General features: G+C 39.3%; 1 protein-coding gene across 3 annotated transcripts in view; it reads right to left on the bottom strand.

Annotated features, from left to right (window-relative positions):
• Nucleotides 1-15,947, bottom strand: part of LOC118699417 (transducin-like enhancer protein 4) — a 98,550-nt gene that overhangs the window by 47,035 nt on the left and 35,568 nt on the right. For all 3 annotated transcript variants that reach the window (XM_036403427.1, XM_036403429.1, XM_036403428.1), the window contains exon 6: nucleotides 11,599-11,673. In XM_036403427.1, coding sequence (XP_036259320.1) covers nucleotides 11,599-11,673 — 75 coding nt within the window. The remainder of the gene's footprint in view (nucleotides 1-11,598; nucleotides 11,674-15,947) is intronic.

Raw genomic sequence — 15,947 nt, 5'->3', positions numbered from 1 at the left:
CAGACAATCCCATCACATTTGACTACAGTATGTGTAAAGTCAAGCATACATCTTCAGCATTAATGCATAATAGGTGCAAACTTGGAAAGGCAGACTTTATGATGCTGTAAATTTTCCAGAATTATTTGAAGATAAAAACATCAGGAGTTACTAGCAAGAAATACACCCTATGGAATTACAAAATAGATTGCAATGTTTTTAAGGAGCATTCAACACACACAAAATATAAGAGCACAGGGTAAGCACAGCAATCAGAAAGAAGCCAAAAGAGAAGACTGCATTCTTTTTAGTAATAAGTTTAGGAAGATGATAACTTAAATCAGCTGAGTAGTAAAAACTGAAGTAAAGCTTTCAAAACACATTAACACACGTCAAACAAAGATAACATCTGGCTGCTACTAATGGTATTTTCTTTTCTGTATATTCTTCTAGGCTGTCTAGAGTAACGAATAAAATAACTCCAAAGTCACATTTACACAAATAGGTAAAAAAGATTTGCTGAAGGCTTTTATCTGAGTAACAGTAATTCTTAGAACCGCCATTCTAAATGTTGATGCTTAGCTTAATTCTTTTCCCAACACATCTTAAGAGATCAACTTTTAAGTAAAATGTGATAACAAACCCACTAACAAATTAGCTTTAAATGCTCTCTTGTTATAGTCAGCACATTCAAAGCCTATTTTCCTGGAAGAGGTTCAAGTTTTTACTGGATATTTTCCAAGCGGCTTGTATTGCAGTAATCTACCACTTTCCCTCTTACAGACCCTGAGAAGTCACAGCCATTACTTAAACAACCTGAACATACTACTATAACCTGAAGAAATTTCTAATGTTAACAAACTAATGTCTTAAAAAGATATTTTGTCTTTTATACTTTTACACATGTTCACTACTCATACCTGCAACACTGCTGGGAGAGGACCTCAAAAAATCCGAATCAAATAGTTTCACTGTTTATTTGAAACAAGTTAAGTGATGTGGTTGGTTGCTCAGAGTGAATCATGAGTAAGATATTATACAGACAAAACAGAAACCAAGCTGAAGAGGAAACAAAGACATAGAAACAATGGCTCAAGAGTACACAATATCAATGTTGGTGGTTTGAAAACCAGTAAAGGCAATTCTTTGGCACACGCAGTTACGAGTGTACTTAAGATGATATGAACTTTTATCTGTTGTGCCTGTTCACACCCTTGATGTGATCTGTACGATTTGTACTTCCTTTGTACTGCTCTCTCTCTGCTGGCAGATACTTAAAAAATAAAAAAGAGTTTTTCTGATGTTATGATACAAGACACCAAAACAGCCCACAAAGAGTCATATAGCAGCTCCTCCAGTGGCATGGTTCTGAAGCTATATGGATATATACCATATAACGGGTTTGCATACAGAAACAGTGGTACTGATGAAGAGTAGAACAAATTACTACTCTTACTCTTTAAAGGGAGAGTGAGCATATTGAAAATTATTACAGTGCCCAGAGGAAAAAGAAATATCCCGGTGGGAATCCTACTACAGACCACCAAGATGAAGAGGCAGAAGAAATATTCTATTTGTGAGGAAGAAGAAATATTCTTCTTCTATAAGCAGCCAGCAGAATTCTCAAAATCACCGGCCCTTCCTCTCATAAGGGATTCCAATTTAAAAGATGCCTACTGGAAATACAACAAAACAGAGAGGAAAAAGTCCAGGAGGTTCCTGGAGGATAATTTCCTGACACAGTAGGGATGAGAGAGACAACAAGGGTTGGTGCCCCACTGGACCTGCTGTTTGTGAACAGGTGGTGGTCAGAGGCCCTCTTGGCCCAGCCAGCATGGGTTTATGAAAGGCACATCCTCCACATCCTGTGGATGTTGTCTACATGGACTTTAGTAAAGCTTTTGACACGTTTTCTCATAACATTCTCTTGGAGAGACTGGCTTCTCATGGTGTGGACTGGCTTCTCATGGACTGGATGGTTGGGGCTGCAACACTGGTGAAAAGAGTTACACTGGATGGCAGCCCAGGGCTCAGCGTTGAAGAAAGCTCTGCTGAATATCCTTACTGACAATCTGGACAAGGGGATTGAGTGCCGCCTCAGTCAGCTGGCAGATGACACCATGTTGGGCAGGAGGGCAGGAAGGCTCTGCTGAAGGTTCTTGAGGGATTAATGAGCCAAGGCTTAATGGTATAAGGTTCAACAAGACCAAGTCATGACAGCCCCATGCAGTGCTACAGGCAGGAGGCAGAGTGGCCAGAGACCTGACTGGTGGAAAAAAACTGGAAGTGCCGGCTGACAGCAGCTGAACATGAGCCAGCAGTGTGCCCAGGTGGCCAGAAAAGTCAATGGCATCCTGGCCTTTATCAGCAATAGTGTGGCCAGCAGGACCAGGGAACAGATCACTGCCCTGTACTCCCACTGATGAGGCCACACCTGGAGTTCTATGTCCAGTTCTGGGTCCCTTAATTCAGGAAAGATATTGAGGTGCTGGAGTGTGTCCACAGAAGGGCAACAGAGCAAATGAAAGGGTCCAGAACACAAGTGCTGTGAGGAGTGGCTAAGGCAGCTGGTGTCTGGACAGGAGAAAAGGAGGCTCAGAAGACATTATCACTGTCTACAACAGCCTGAAAAGAGATTCTAGTGCAGCGGGAGTCAGTCTCTTTTACCAGGCAACTGGCTATTGGATGAGAGGAAACAGCCTCAAGTTGTGCCAGGGGAGGTTTAGATTGGATATTAGGAAAAACCTCTTCCCTGAAAACCCAGTCTTGCATCGGAACAGGCTGCCCAGGAAGGTGGTGGAACCACCATACCTCGGGAAGCACTCAGAAAAACTTTTGGATGTGGCACTTGGGAACATGGTTTAATTGTGAACACAGTGGTGCTGGTCTGATGGTTGGATTCAATGGTCTTAGAAGTCTTTTCCAACATAAAAAATTTCTGTGATTCTGTGTAATGTATCAGCAATTAGTGGAAACTCTAAGTGCTCAGATGCAACTTATCTACTAGAAAATTTGCATGTGTCTGTTCACAAAGGGGAATGAATACAGACCTTAAAAAAATCTAGGATTAAGAATGAAAAATGATGAAAAAGGAGAGAGAATAAGGAGCAGACTAATAATAATAATAATAATAATAATAATAATAATAATAATAATAATGATAATAATATATATTTTTTAAGAATCAAATACCATGTTACTTGCTCTCTAAGATTCAGCAATTTATGTCTTTGAGGATGCTGATTCCACAGAAGGAAAGCAAGCTCTACTGACAAAACTAAAGAGGAGAATGAAAAAATCAATAGCTGTCATTAATCAGAAGAGGAGCATTTAGAGCTCCTACATAAATAACAAAGAAACCATCAGAATCATATCTCTACAAATTGCTTCAAAGATCTTTTAAGTGATCTAGGAACAAAAAGTCATCTCCCAAATCATATTGTGGGATGAAAAGCAATACATGCAGAGCACATTTCCGTTCTTAATCATGTATATAGGAATATCTGTCAGGATGCATGTTTCACCATTTGTCCTCCTTTCCACTCTAATGACTATTTTTCACCCAGCAAAATAGCACAGATAGAGGACAAAAAATTAATACAACCGACTAACAAATAAAAGATTCATGGCCAAAAATTGGACATAATCTTATAAAGGGAAAACCTAGTCCTCTGCAAAAGGCTAAGTTCACCTTCCCACAGTATTAGAGTCCAGTAGTTCCTTCTTCTGATTGCAGGACTTCACCTCAATTTCACATTGGAGGTGGAGGGAGGAAGAATAAAACTCTTCAAAATCACTTTCTATTATCATTTAATAAAGGGCAGAAATTTCCACATAAATCTCTTCCTCCTTCTCCCCCATCAATTTCTATTTAAGGTAAAGAAAACCCACATCTGCCAGAGAAGGCAGAAAGCACAAATTGTAAGCTAAAGGCCTTGCCATGAGGAGTGCCAGTGGTGTGATATGCGCCTTGACATTTCAAACCTCTGCTTCAAAACCTTTCCACACAGACCAGTGCAAAAAATAACAACAGCAGCAAATCTGTGTTTTCTGCTATGTATAAACAGATGGCAAAATTAATCTCTGGCTAAGTAGGTGCACACTGGTTTAGGTACCTTATTTACCAAATGCTCCACTAATGTCCTATCCATAGGCACTGGGAAGGGATTTTTTTTCTCTCCTCTGGACTAACAGTAAAAAGACAGCATTTCTGTTGGGACTCTGTAAATTTTGGTCCTTTCCTTTAGAAATGAGAGTAATATCTGTGCTTTTCCCAGCAGACTTCTAAATAATCTTCTAGGGTCACCATAGTAAACAGTTTCTGAAACCTTGGGCTAAAAAGTGAAAAAGTTACCATCTGAGATGTATCACAAATCAAACAATAAAAGCTAGAAGTTAAGCAATGACACTGGTCACAGAGAGATTCAAGTGGCTAAATCCATACGCAATTCTATTACCAGAGCTTTTAAATGTGGCAACTATAATTCACTTCTAAGATTCTTCACAAGGTATGGTTTTAGAGCCATGTAATACCAATATAAAACAGATGCATGTTATGCATCTCACAGATATATTTCTCTAATGCATCTTATCAAGTCAATCCTTACCAAGTCAAATTTCTACATAGTACTTACTGAGAAGTGGAGATTCCTTAACTCTAAGTGCTAACACGATGCTTCTTCATGCTTACAGCACACAAGTACACACTGTATTGGATTTCAACAAGTTGTCTTTCCTTGAGATAAAAACCTGGGTTGCACAGACTGATCCATTCTTTCCAGCCCATTCTGTGTCTTCAAAGATGGCTATTTCTGGTGCAGCTGTGGTCCTGTGCAGAGGAGTGTAATGCCTGCTCTTCTAAGAGCTGAGCAGCCTCTTCCCAGAAGTGTTAGGAGACATGGATACCATCACCCCTCTCCAAGCAGATTTCACTGTGAGATGTAGTGTTATGCCTCTTTATTGTAGCGCCCATTAGCCAGGTAACTGAAAGTTAAAGTGAATTCTTTTGCTTTAGTGCAGTTTCCTGCACTAAAGAGGAAAGAGCCTAGTTACAGTGGCTTCAATAAAGGAAGATTGACAAGGATCAAATCATCTGGATTTAAATTGCAGCCCGAAGACTGTGGAACGACCACTTGTTCTTTTTGCCTTAGCCTCTTTAAAAAGTATAACAGAGAAAGCAGTAGACCTCTGTTCCACAAACAATCCTGAGTTAGTTCATCAGTGTTAGTGATGCATTCATATACCCAAGGACAAGACTGTGAAGGATTCGGCAAGCAATAGGCAAGTAACTGTCTTGCTAATAAAAATCAAAAGTTCTGAAACATCAGACAGTGTAAGACCTCCTAAATTCCTTCTTCATCGATGGACTTAACATGCTGAAATACTCTACTTACGCAGCATTTTAGTGTCCATCCCAATTAATCACTAGAGCCCTTGCTCTGGTCCTACATTTAAGATTGAAGACATGAAAAGAACTACTCACCTACCTGAAGCAATGCAAACATTTACCTGACTCACTCTACAATACAGTCCTGGTCCTCATTCATTGCTGTAGGCAGCAGCCTACAAAGTGTGGTTGGGAAGAAGTCTAGGTGGCAAATATATGACCTTGTTTAGGGGTGGTATCAGAACTCCTGTAGCTGAAACCGTGATACAATAGCACCTTTCTTTAGGCCATACTGTACAGAAAGGGTACCTATTTAAACAGACAGCATCATCACTGAGTCCATAAACATTGCTGATTTTGCAGTCAAGTGGTTTTGGAAAATCCCTGTCTTTAAAATACTGTAAAACCTAATAGACAGACTTTTTTTCCCCCAGAGAACTAGTATAAAGCTATCACTGAAGGCAATACACAGCATATAACAAGACCAAGATGGAACACAATACATCTGTATATGGTTGGCAACAGCTTCCACTTACTGGAGTACAGACCCCACTGGCAACAGTATTGTCTGATTTCTACAGCATGTGAAGTGAAACCACACAAATATAAATAATAAATAAAATATTACATATGTTCATGTTACAGAATATTACAAAAATTCTACACAACTCTTCATATTTGCACTGATTAACCCTAATTTAAAAAACAAGATACAGTGGTCACACAGCTTGAGAAACATTGAGGCCAACGTCAGCTCTCCTGCCGGATGAGATGAAGTGTGCGAGCCACAACATTCGTGTCACACGTGTTTAGCTGGGCAGAATGAGCAAAGGCCTCTGGCACCAGCATATTGGCAGTGAGAGGCTCCAAGTGATCAGCACTTCACACTGCAACAGCACTGACTGCTCATATAGTGATAGACCAATATAAATTCAACTAGCTACCACAGTTACTGGTAATAGGACAAAAAGCGGAAGTGTGGCAGCCCACTCGAAGTGTAGCAACAGTATTTAAAACCCATCCTAGGCAATATGGAACCTGGAAATTATTTACATTCCAATTAATTCCCTCAAAAATCCCTAAAAAGATAATTTTCAGTTTCCTTAAATGAAGACACTGCATACGGAGGAGATTTATTTAAATTAGACCTCACCTTCAAGGCTCTCTCTGAGGCTGACACATGGGAATAAAGGAACAAGATGATAAATTCCTCAAAAACACATCTTTGCAACCAAAAAACTGGGTGTCTTTAACTCAGCCAGACTTCAGGTGAATAATTCAAAACCAAAAGTTCTCACCCAAAAGCTTCTACAAATCAATTTCAGTCTCTAGGCAGGATCAAAATATTTGCAGGACCATATGACCACTAAATAAAAAATCAGCAAACAAGAGTAATTAAATGGGGAGCAATGAATTTCAACCTTTCTTTAGGGTACACAAATAAACATAATTTGAAGCATATAGCTATTAAGTCAACCTCTGCTGTCCCACTTTAACAACCTGTTTACAATATACAGCAGACCACCAACTTGTTTTACAGAATTTAAGCTTCAACCACTGCTTATAACACCTTGAATGAGCAATACAGAAGGGCTGGAGAAAGAAGTGACTGTTGTCCCCATGCTACAACACTTTTGTTCTAAATGCCCTCGCTCATCCTCCCTGACACTACCATGTTCCATGGGCAGAAACAACTTTTCCATGCAAACTGTGTGTACCGGTTCAAGTAGAAAACCCTCACTCCTCCTCACAGCACCTGCACACACGTGAGCCAGAAGCAAGCTGCCATCTGAGAGGAGCAGGAGATGCTTCTGCATGTTAAGCAGCATTCGGCATCTGCAGCCCCAGACAAGGCAGCACAATAATCATGGCAGGCACAGGAGCCAACTCTTCATTTCAAGTTGTACTTATCTGCACCACACCACTTTCAGAGGCTTCTGTGCCTATTTTCTAAACAGCTGTTGTTCTCCAGAGCTGTAAAACAATCACTCTCTTGAAAACAAACAAAAATTATGGACCTTTTGAGATAGGTCAAACAAGCACCTTAGCCTCAAATGGGTAGAAATGGTGACAAACAGTGCATTTAAGAAGAAACCTTTTAACATAGTAATTATATGTGACAAGACAGAAGGCGTCCTTTCTTTCAGTAGCTGCCATTTGCTTATTTTTTAAGAAGATAATGAAAGTGGCATGATAAAACAAAATGCTTAAAAATTAAACCAAAGCCATTCTTTTTCACTCAGATGCATAGAATGGTAAAGAAAAAGAATTATTTCAATCATTTCCTTAGTAATACACGTAATATTTAAATAGATTTAATAGTGCTGCTCCAAACCAATGAATTATGAGTTTAAAACCTATTAAAATGTAATGTTTTTTTTCCTGAGCTGAGGGGAGAGAGATTTAAATTCACTGAATTTTAATATTTCAGCTTGAGCTGCAGGAGGTAGAGAAAGTCCAAATGAACTATTCCATCAGCATCATTCAAGCATGAACATTTTAATCAGTTTTACTTCCTTGGAGTTCTCCAACACAGTTTACGCTGTCATTCTGAAAGCACTTAACACAGAGGGTGTGAAAAACCACCAAGGCTTGTTATTGCCTTCACAATTGATGGCAAATAATTTTGCAGACTTCCTATCATTAAAATGTCACTGCTAAAAATTGAGGTTCAGCATTTCTTGTGCTAAACTGCATTTTCTTTGAACATCATCACATACCTGTTCTTAAGTTTTTGGCACATTTATCTCTCTCCATGTGATAAGCAGGCACACAAGCCTTCATTTCTGCCTTACTATCCAACTGCAGTTGAAAAAATACTATTTTAAACAGAAAAAATTCTTAAAAAGTTACAAGTTAATTGCCTGGCTTCTTCATTAAAATGTAACCACACTCACACAGCATGTTCCAATTATAAAGTATAATGGATTAAAGAAAACAAACCTCAACATTTTAAGAAAGTTAGATGACTCAATTTATTAATACAGGAAATGGAAACATCATTCCTAATTAGATCATATTACTGATTTAAGGCTACGATTTTTGTGCTGTTCCAACAGCACAATCTTGCAGATTCTAATGTAAAACACGGCAGCATGACACATGACAAGATCAACTGGATATATCACACTGCTCATCCTGGAACACCCTGCCTGGGAAGTAGCTCTGGATGTGCACTACAGACTGCCCTGAGCAAGAGTGCTGCAACACAGTGCCCATGGCAAACACCAGAGGTAGACCCTGGATGCCTGCAGATTTATAGTCTTCCTGCAAGCATGCTTATGATATATCCAGTTTTGGTTTAGTTTTTCTCGCTGCATCTCTCCAGAAGATGATAGATGATATTTAACTTGTTTGAGCCCATCAATAGTTTTAAACTGAACATGACCTGTGAAAGAAGTCATTATAACTCTGTTTCATTCCATTAAACATAACTAGTTTATTGTCAGGAGAACCGGCAGTCTCTCTGGGTCCCGGGCTCACTTCAGTATTTTGCATTTAAACTGCACGGATCAGTGATTTGGTTCATTTACCAATGAAGATAGAATAATATTGCAAAGTTAAAAGGTGCTTCATCAGATTCCATTAAATCAGAGCACATTCATACAAAAACACACACATGTGAAACACAAAGAGAGATATGATCTGTGCACCTTCAATTCTTTCCTTGTGCCACGCTGCATTCTGGCAGCATGCATTTTTAACTCATGGCCAGAGTTGCTCTATTCGAACCAAGAGAGTTTAGCATGAGTGAGGTGAACCAAACAGGATGCCCACAAGACAAAGAGAGACCTAAGTTACAATCTCATTTCAAAAACTCCAAATACTGCTTCTGTTTTTGTCTGATACACAGTTCTATGGGTTAAACAAACACTGGGAGTTTTTAATATACCATAGGGTTCAAAGTACACAAACCCTGCCGGAGTTACTAAACAGAAAAATAACATAAGACAACATAATCAGATACATAAAAACCCCATTATTTCCAATTATGTTCTTTGTTTTATTTTTATTGGTATTCACATTACAAAGTATGATAAGCCTTTTCTGGCCCCATGCTACATTTTCAGACTTTAAATCTAAGTGCAGACAGAACACTGTTGTGGGATTCTTGCAACATTATCTTAAGCTTATTAGATAACTTGCACTCCTGTTCATTCCATTTTTAAAAAATTAATCACTAAAAGACTGCATGAGATTACTTATCTATAAACCTAATGAGTACTCAATTTCAGTCTGTATTGCTCCTGTTTTTCTAAAATTAAAGAGGAACACACATTATTTCCTAAGTCAACATAGAACAGCTGAGTGAAAAAAGGCAGGTAAAAATCAGGCTTGTGAGGGAGGCAAAGGCTAGCTGACTTTAATGCACAAACCCAAATCCGAGAGTTTAGAGAAGTTTGAGACAACAGAATTTCAGTTGACATGAAAAGACAAATTCAGACAGGAAGAGAAAAGAAAATTTGCTTCTGTCTGGTGGGGGCAAAACCAACAGAATTACTGCCAGGCTCCCAGACAAGTGTTTCATCTGTTTATTTTTATTCTGTGTGGTTTAGTGGTTCATGAAAGCAGGACAAATTTAAGTAACTAGTGTGATGGCCAGTATTTGTAACATCACACACTTTACACTTGCTTCCTTTACTAGAAATCAAATTTCTTTTTGCAGTCTGTCTAATGCAAAGGTGAATTGGCAAAAACGTGCACAGGTAGACTGTGAAGTCACACATGCTACAAATGCACATGCAGCACACACATATAAAAGCTTTAACAAAGAAGCCAACCTTTAGCTACTTACTTAATGCAAAAATGTTAATAAAAGGCAATATTTTTGGTTAGGTAATGAAAACTAATTGGGAAATTATTCATTTCCCACTCTCCCCACTGGAGCATAATAGACATACAACAAATGTTATTCATGATTCTACACGATGCGCTCTGATTCACCCCCTTCTTTCTAACGGGCACTTCAGAGGAAATAAGGGTTACTCTTTTCCATTTATAATTTCTAATTGACTACCAGTGCTTTCTTGTGGTCAGAGGTATACAAAATAGAGCTAGAAATAGCCTATTAAAAACAAGCTACAATCAGACCGCTGCTCTAAACTACTGTCAGCAATGATCAGAAAGTCCTGATTTCCTTGTTAAAAGACAGAGGCATAATTGAAGCCATATCTTCACTTCAGATTGATTATTCGGCGACCCTTATCCACATCTTCATTCAGCAATTTGAATTTTAATGAAAGTAAATGGAATAATTAGCATTTCAAAGTGTGTTTGATACACTGAATAAAAAAGGAAAAATACTTTTATGTTTAATCTATACACAAAAGAAAAAGCATTTGGGAGGATGCAGAAGATACGAAGTACAGTTGTAGTGTCTTCATTAGAATAACTAAAACAACAGCTTGCTTCAGCTGCATAATTATACAAGAGAATAATGTGTTATTAAGCTGTGACTTCTCACCTTTATTTTATGTAGTGTGAACACCCAGATTTTTTGCTGTTATGTCTCTTCTCCAGTTACAAAATATAAACACTGTGGCTGCCCACACCTATAAAATCTCTGTACTGGGCTAATACCACTGTCAGCAAAGGTTTTACAAGAGGAGCTCCATGCACTGTATTTATAGATGACTAAGGGCAGGACACCTATAAGCACAGTGGGGATGAGTTTTTCTGCTGCCCATCTTGATTGTGTGCTTGGTATTTTGGTTTTGGTGGGTGTGTTTTGGTTGGTTGGTTTGGTGAGTGGGTGCTTTTTTTGGTTTTTCTAAAGTAACAGCTATTTTTTAATGTAAAAATAAAAAGTGTGGTTAATACTCAGAGTCTTGAACCAACACACAGAAAAAGATGTGGGCAGCAAGGATGGGGAAAAAAATCTATCATATCAAGGGTACCTGTTACCATGGCTGCAGAAGCAGACTGGCAGGTGGTATGCAAAGGAAACAATGTTACTTAAATAGAACAACAAAAAAAATTACAGGAAAAAACAAATACTGAGCCTGCTTTGGGGAATAGATACAACACAGACATTAATTACCCCATTAGTCTTCTTGGCACAGTGCAAGCAAAAGTCTTCAGCTAGTAACCAGCTTTTATGAAGGTCAAGCTACTGAACTTCACTACTGCCCACAACTTTTGCCCACCTGATGGAAATGAGTTCATGCAAGAGAGAAAGAAAAAGAAAAGCTATTTACAAGCACTATCAGAGCTAAAATGGAAAGACCACATACCCCAATGATTGCGTTCAGTTCTGCCATGGTCACTTGTTTGGCACGCTCCACAGCCTGCACCACTTGTTGCTGGTGCTATAAATGAAGATCAGAAACAGAATAAAATTATTTGTTTTCTAAATTGCTGGTGCTATAAATGAAGATCAGAAACAGAATAAAATTATTTGTTTTCTAAATTATTTAGCATAGATTCTTACTTTTACTGTCCTTATTTGCTTTTCTAAGACATGCAGGATCTGAAGTAACTGCTCTCTAATAGACAGTCACATTGTGTGTTGATAAGCAAAAATATATAGGTAAGGGAAGGATTTTTATCTTTATGCCATTACATGCTGGGAATTACACCCCTGCTTCCCAAAGAGCTCTTTCACAACCTGGCTAAATGGGAAACTGTCTTCCTTTTGTTCATCAGCACGGTGTGCTTTTGAATTTAAATACCATCTTCAAATGTAAGCCTCTTTCCTTACAGCCATGGAAACTTTATGAATAAAGCCCACCAAGTTTCCTGAAAAGAAAGGTGTATCTTTTCAAAAAGCACATGGCAACCACATCACTGAGGAATATACAGATTCTCCTCCTAGGTACATTTCAATGCAGCCCAACTATAAGAAAAAAATTTAAAATGGCATTCACAAATCTGTCAAACATGTGAAAGAGAACTAATTATTTCAATCCCCAACATGCAAATTTTAATAGCTTTAAAAAGTCCATCAAAAACACATGGTCTAATTAACAACACAGTTTACAAGCTCCAGTGGTTTTATCAGTTTGAGTGATACTGTATTCCTGCACTAAATTCAAAATTGCTCTATGTTGAAAGCTGACTGGTATTTATTTGAAAACATCAGCTACAAACAAAATAAGGTTCTCATCTTGCAACCAGATCCATGGCTGTTCAGACCACCACCAGTGGCAAATTAATCTTCACAGGCAGCCTCGCAGAATCAGCATGACACAGAACAAATAGGTGCAAGGAGGGGTCATGGAGAACTGCAAGTAGGTTGTGTGATCTGCACTGAGAGTGAGACATCGATGATTTACAGCCACAGGTTGAACAGAAAAAGGAGGGAGGTCCTGACAATCTGGAGAGGTGTGAAAACTGTAACAATGAAACACCAGCTTCGCATCAAAACCAACATCCAGATGTGTACAAAGTTTAAGGGAAAGGTTGAGAAGGTCCCTTTAAAGATTCAAGTTTGCCCTCCCATGGCTGTGTATATGGGCAGAACAGAGCCAAGGTACAGACCATCTTGTACAGCAACTCCTCCTATGCATCCTCAGAAGAAGCAAAAGGCAGCAAAAAATAAAACGAAGACCCAAATCCTCAAGACCACCTCCAACACAAGAGTTAGATGAAGATCATTGGGACTCCCCAGGGAGCACCCTAAGCCCCACTGCAGGAGGGGCTTAAAAGAGAGGGGCTGTAAAAAAGGGTGCTGCTACTTCAGGGGCTTGGCAGGCCCAGATTTCACAATTCTCAGTGCAACACACAAACAAAAATGGCATTTTCACTTACAAGCCCTCTTGCATCAAAGTTCTCAGGGCAAAGAAAAACAAACCTAAAAATCCACCCCATGTCCTGGTTTTGGCATGTACAGAGTTATTTTTACACAGCAGCCATGAGGTTTGGGTCTGTTTGGGCTGTCCTATACCACCACACCTCGTTGCTTCAGGGTAAAAATAGGGCTGGGCTTGCAGAAGAAATGGCTTTTGGTCCAGGAAAGCATGGTAGCTGGAGGGTCTGTCTTTCATTGGTTTTTCATTGTCCTAGGCTTGGTGAGCAATTTTACTTGTACATCAGCCTCTCTCTGTACATTTTTGTGATTAGCATGGTTGCTGTTACTGTCTGTTTTCTTATCTCATGGCTGTTTCCCGTAATTTGTTCTTATCTCAACCCACAATCTCTGACTTTTTTCTCCCATAGAGGAAGGTCATGGGGGAAGTGGCTGCATGTTTTTTTTCTTAGTGGGAACACTAAACTGGGGAGTGCCATTCCTAACCAATGACACTAAGAAATTCTGATCCCAACTAAGAAAAACAGATAAATGCAAGTAATGAAGGTCATAATTTACAAACACTCCTGGAATGAAGAAAATGGTTTTAGAGTTTGTTTGTTTTTAAACAAATGAAGGAAATTACTGGAGACCACTTAAATACTGCTACTTTTTAGGTGTAAACAGAATCACAGAAATTTTGTTCAGTTTTGTAAAACTACACTGCCAGTATAACCCAAATCTGCCCAATCTGTCTTATAAGAATGTAAAGACTAAAAAGCAGGTTGAACATCAGCATACAATGTTCTTGGTATTCAAGAAAAAGAATTGAAAAATTAAAAATCCAGTGTACCCCTACCACAGATACCAGAAAAAAAGGAAATGATGATATTCAAGCACCAAGTTCCTGATAATGTGTTATCAGCTCCAGGTTATCACTTGTTAAGGATAGGTACAGCTTACATCGATTATATAGCTGCAAGCCTGGTGACCCACAACTCTATATATCAACAGAGTGATTATAAAAATTACACCACTATTTTCTGGTAGAAGTAATTCACACCACAGAATTTTTCATTAATTCATTGAAAAAAAAAAACCCAAAAGAACAAGGCAGAGGTTTTAAAATGTTTACTTTTTTAAATAAAAATATTTACTGAGAAATTTACTGTCATCTCCTCTGTCCTACAACAGGCAATGCTTTTTGCACTAAGGTAAAGAAAGCTCTTGTGTATGCGAGTGTTCTATTCCAACATCAATTTACTTAAATCCTGCTCCCAGGAGAAGAAAAAATGTCCAAGGCATCTACAAAAGCTGGCCTAAACCTATCAAAATTATTGTAGAACTTCAATTTGCATCCAGGATTTAGAAAATAAGTCAACTCCACAAAAGTTAGAGTATATTCTGTTCCCTTCCAGCAAATACATAAAGAGTAGCTCTCAGAAGAATTTGAGAAAAATATTATTTCATTCTTAGGCCAGAAGAAGAAAAGGTGAAGGGATGGACTACCAAAACCCCACTTTCAGATTTCTGCCAGAGCAGTCACACAATCCATCTTTCATTGATTCTAATAGGCTTGGGATCAAGACCTCACAGAGAGGAGAAAACCCAAGGGCCTAGTAACACTGAACCTAAATTAGGTACCGTAGAGACTATTAAAATTCTGCTATTGTTAGCTGCTTTAACATCGATTTCATCTTCAGTGGCTTTGTATGCAAAAGACTCAAAATAGATGGTCTGTAATTAGCCTTTCCATCACTTCCAGCTCATTGCAGCAACAGAGGAGGCACTTCCTCAGCTCCCAAAAGCACCCAGGGTTGAGTGACCCTGGCACTACTTCAAGTTACAGACAAAAACCACACACTTGAGTGAAAAAGGGTGCAGGAAAACCCATGGAGGGTTTTGAAGAGCTGTCTGCTCACAGTCTTTCTGAAACTGGGGTGGGCTGGGAGCTCTATGTTACCAGCCATGGCTCCAGAAACAGGCGGGGATCTCTACACCTAAAGAAGGAACCCAGCTGGGTCCAGGGACTCACTGCAACTCAAAACCAAGGTTTTGGGAGGGGGCAGGGAGCTCAGGGGCCCACTGAGCAGGATGGCAGCTGGCTGGCCCAGCCTGAATTGGTACCCAAGGATGGATAGTCCCAATACCTACTACATGTGCCTGAAGACCCTCCTGAGCCAGCACACCAGCAACAAGCAGCATTATGTTAAACCAAGCCATACACATCCGCCTGTTCATCACGTTATCATGTAGTGATTTACAGCCAAGTAAAAACAGCAACAACAAAAAAGGGTTACTTTTTCCCCAACCAAATATAGATCCAGGGTTGCAACTTTCACACACATTTAATGCTAGACTTCCTCTGTGCACACACACAAATGACAGATCTGGGTTTTTTTCAGTTGTGGGAAAACAGTACTTTGCACTGCATTTAACATGCCAGAGCAATGAGCTCGATACCCTGCCCCACCTGTCATGCAGACTAGTACTGTTTCTCCTTTCTCACTTTTTCTCATTTCTTCTCCCCTTTTTGCATTCTACAGTGAGCAGTGTGCCTGTACTTGCCTCATTTTGGAAAATCACTTCTTTTAAGTCTCACAGTGTGTAGCAACAACTACAGAGACCACAAGAAGAACTTAGGCTTTTTCACCATCACATTGTCTCACCACACACTTGTCACCTAGCCCTGGCTTATGCACGGGCACTGCAACATGGTGGAAAATTCCCAGGCTTTTCATAACATGTCAGAGCTCTCCAAAACTCCTAGTGACAGGGGGAGCTGTGCTGACAGCAAGTGAGCAGCCAAAATTTCCCCAGGCACGGACACAATTACACTGGTGTTAAAAACCCCTA

The sequence above is a fragment of the Molothrus ater genome, chromosome Z, assembly GCF_012460135.2.
Source record: "Molothrus ater isolate BHLD 08-10-18 breed brown headed cowbird chromosome Z, BPBGC_Mater_1.1, whole genome shotgun sequence".
Classification (NCBI taxonomy): Eukaryota; Metazoa; Chordata; class Aves; order Passeriformes; family Icteridae; genus Molothrus; species Molothrus ater.
This window is presented reverse-complemented; position numbering and strand designations above follow the sequence as displayed.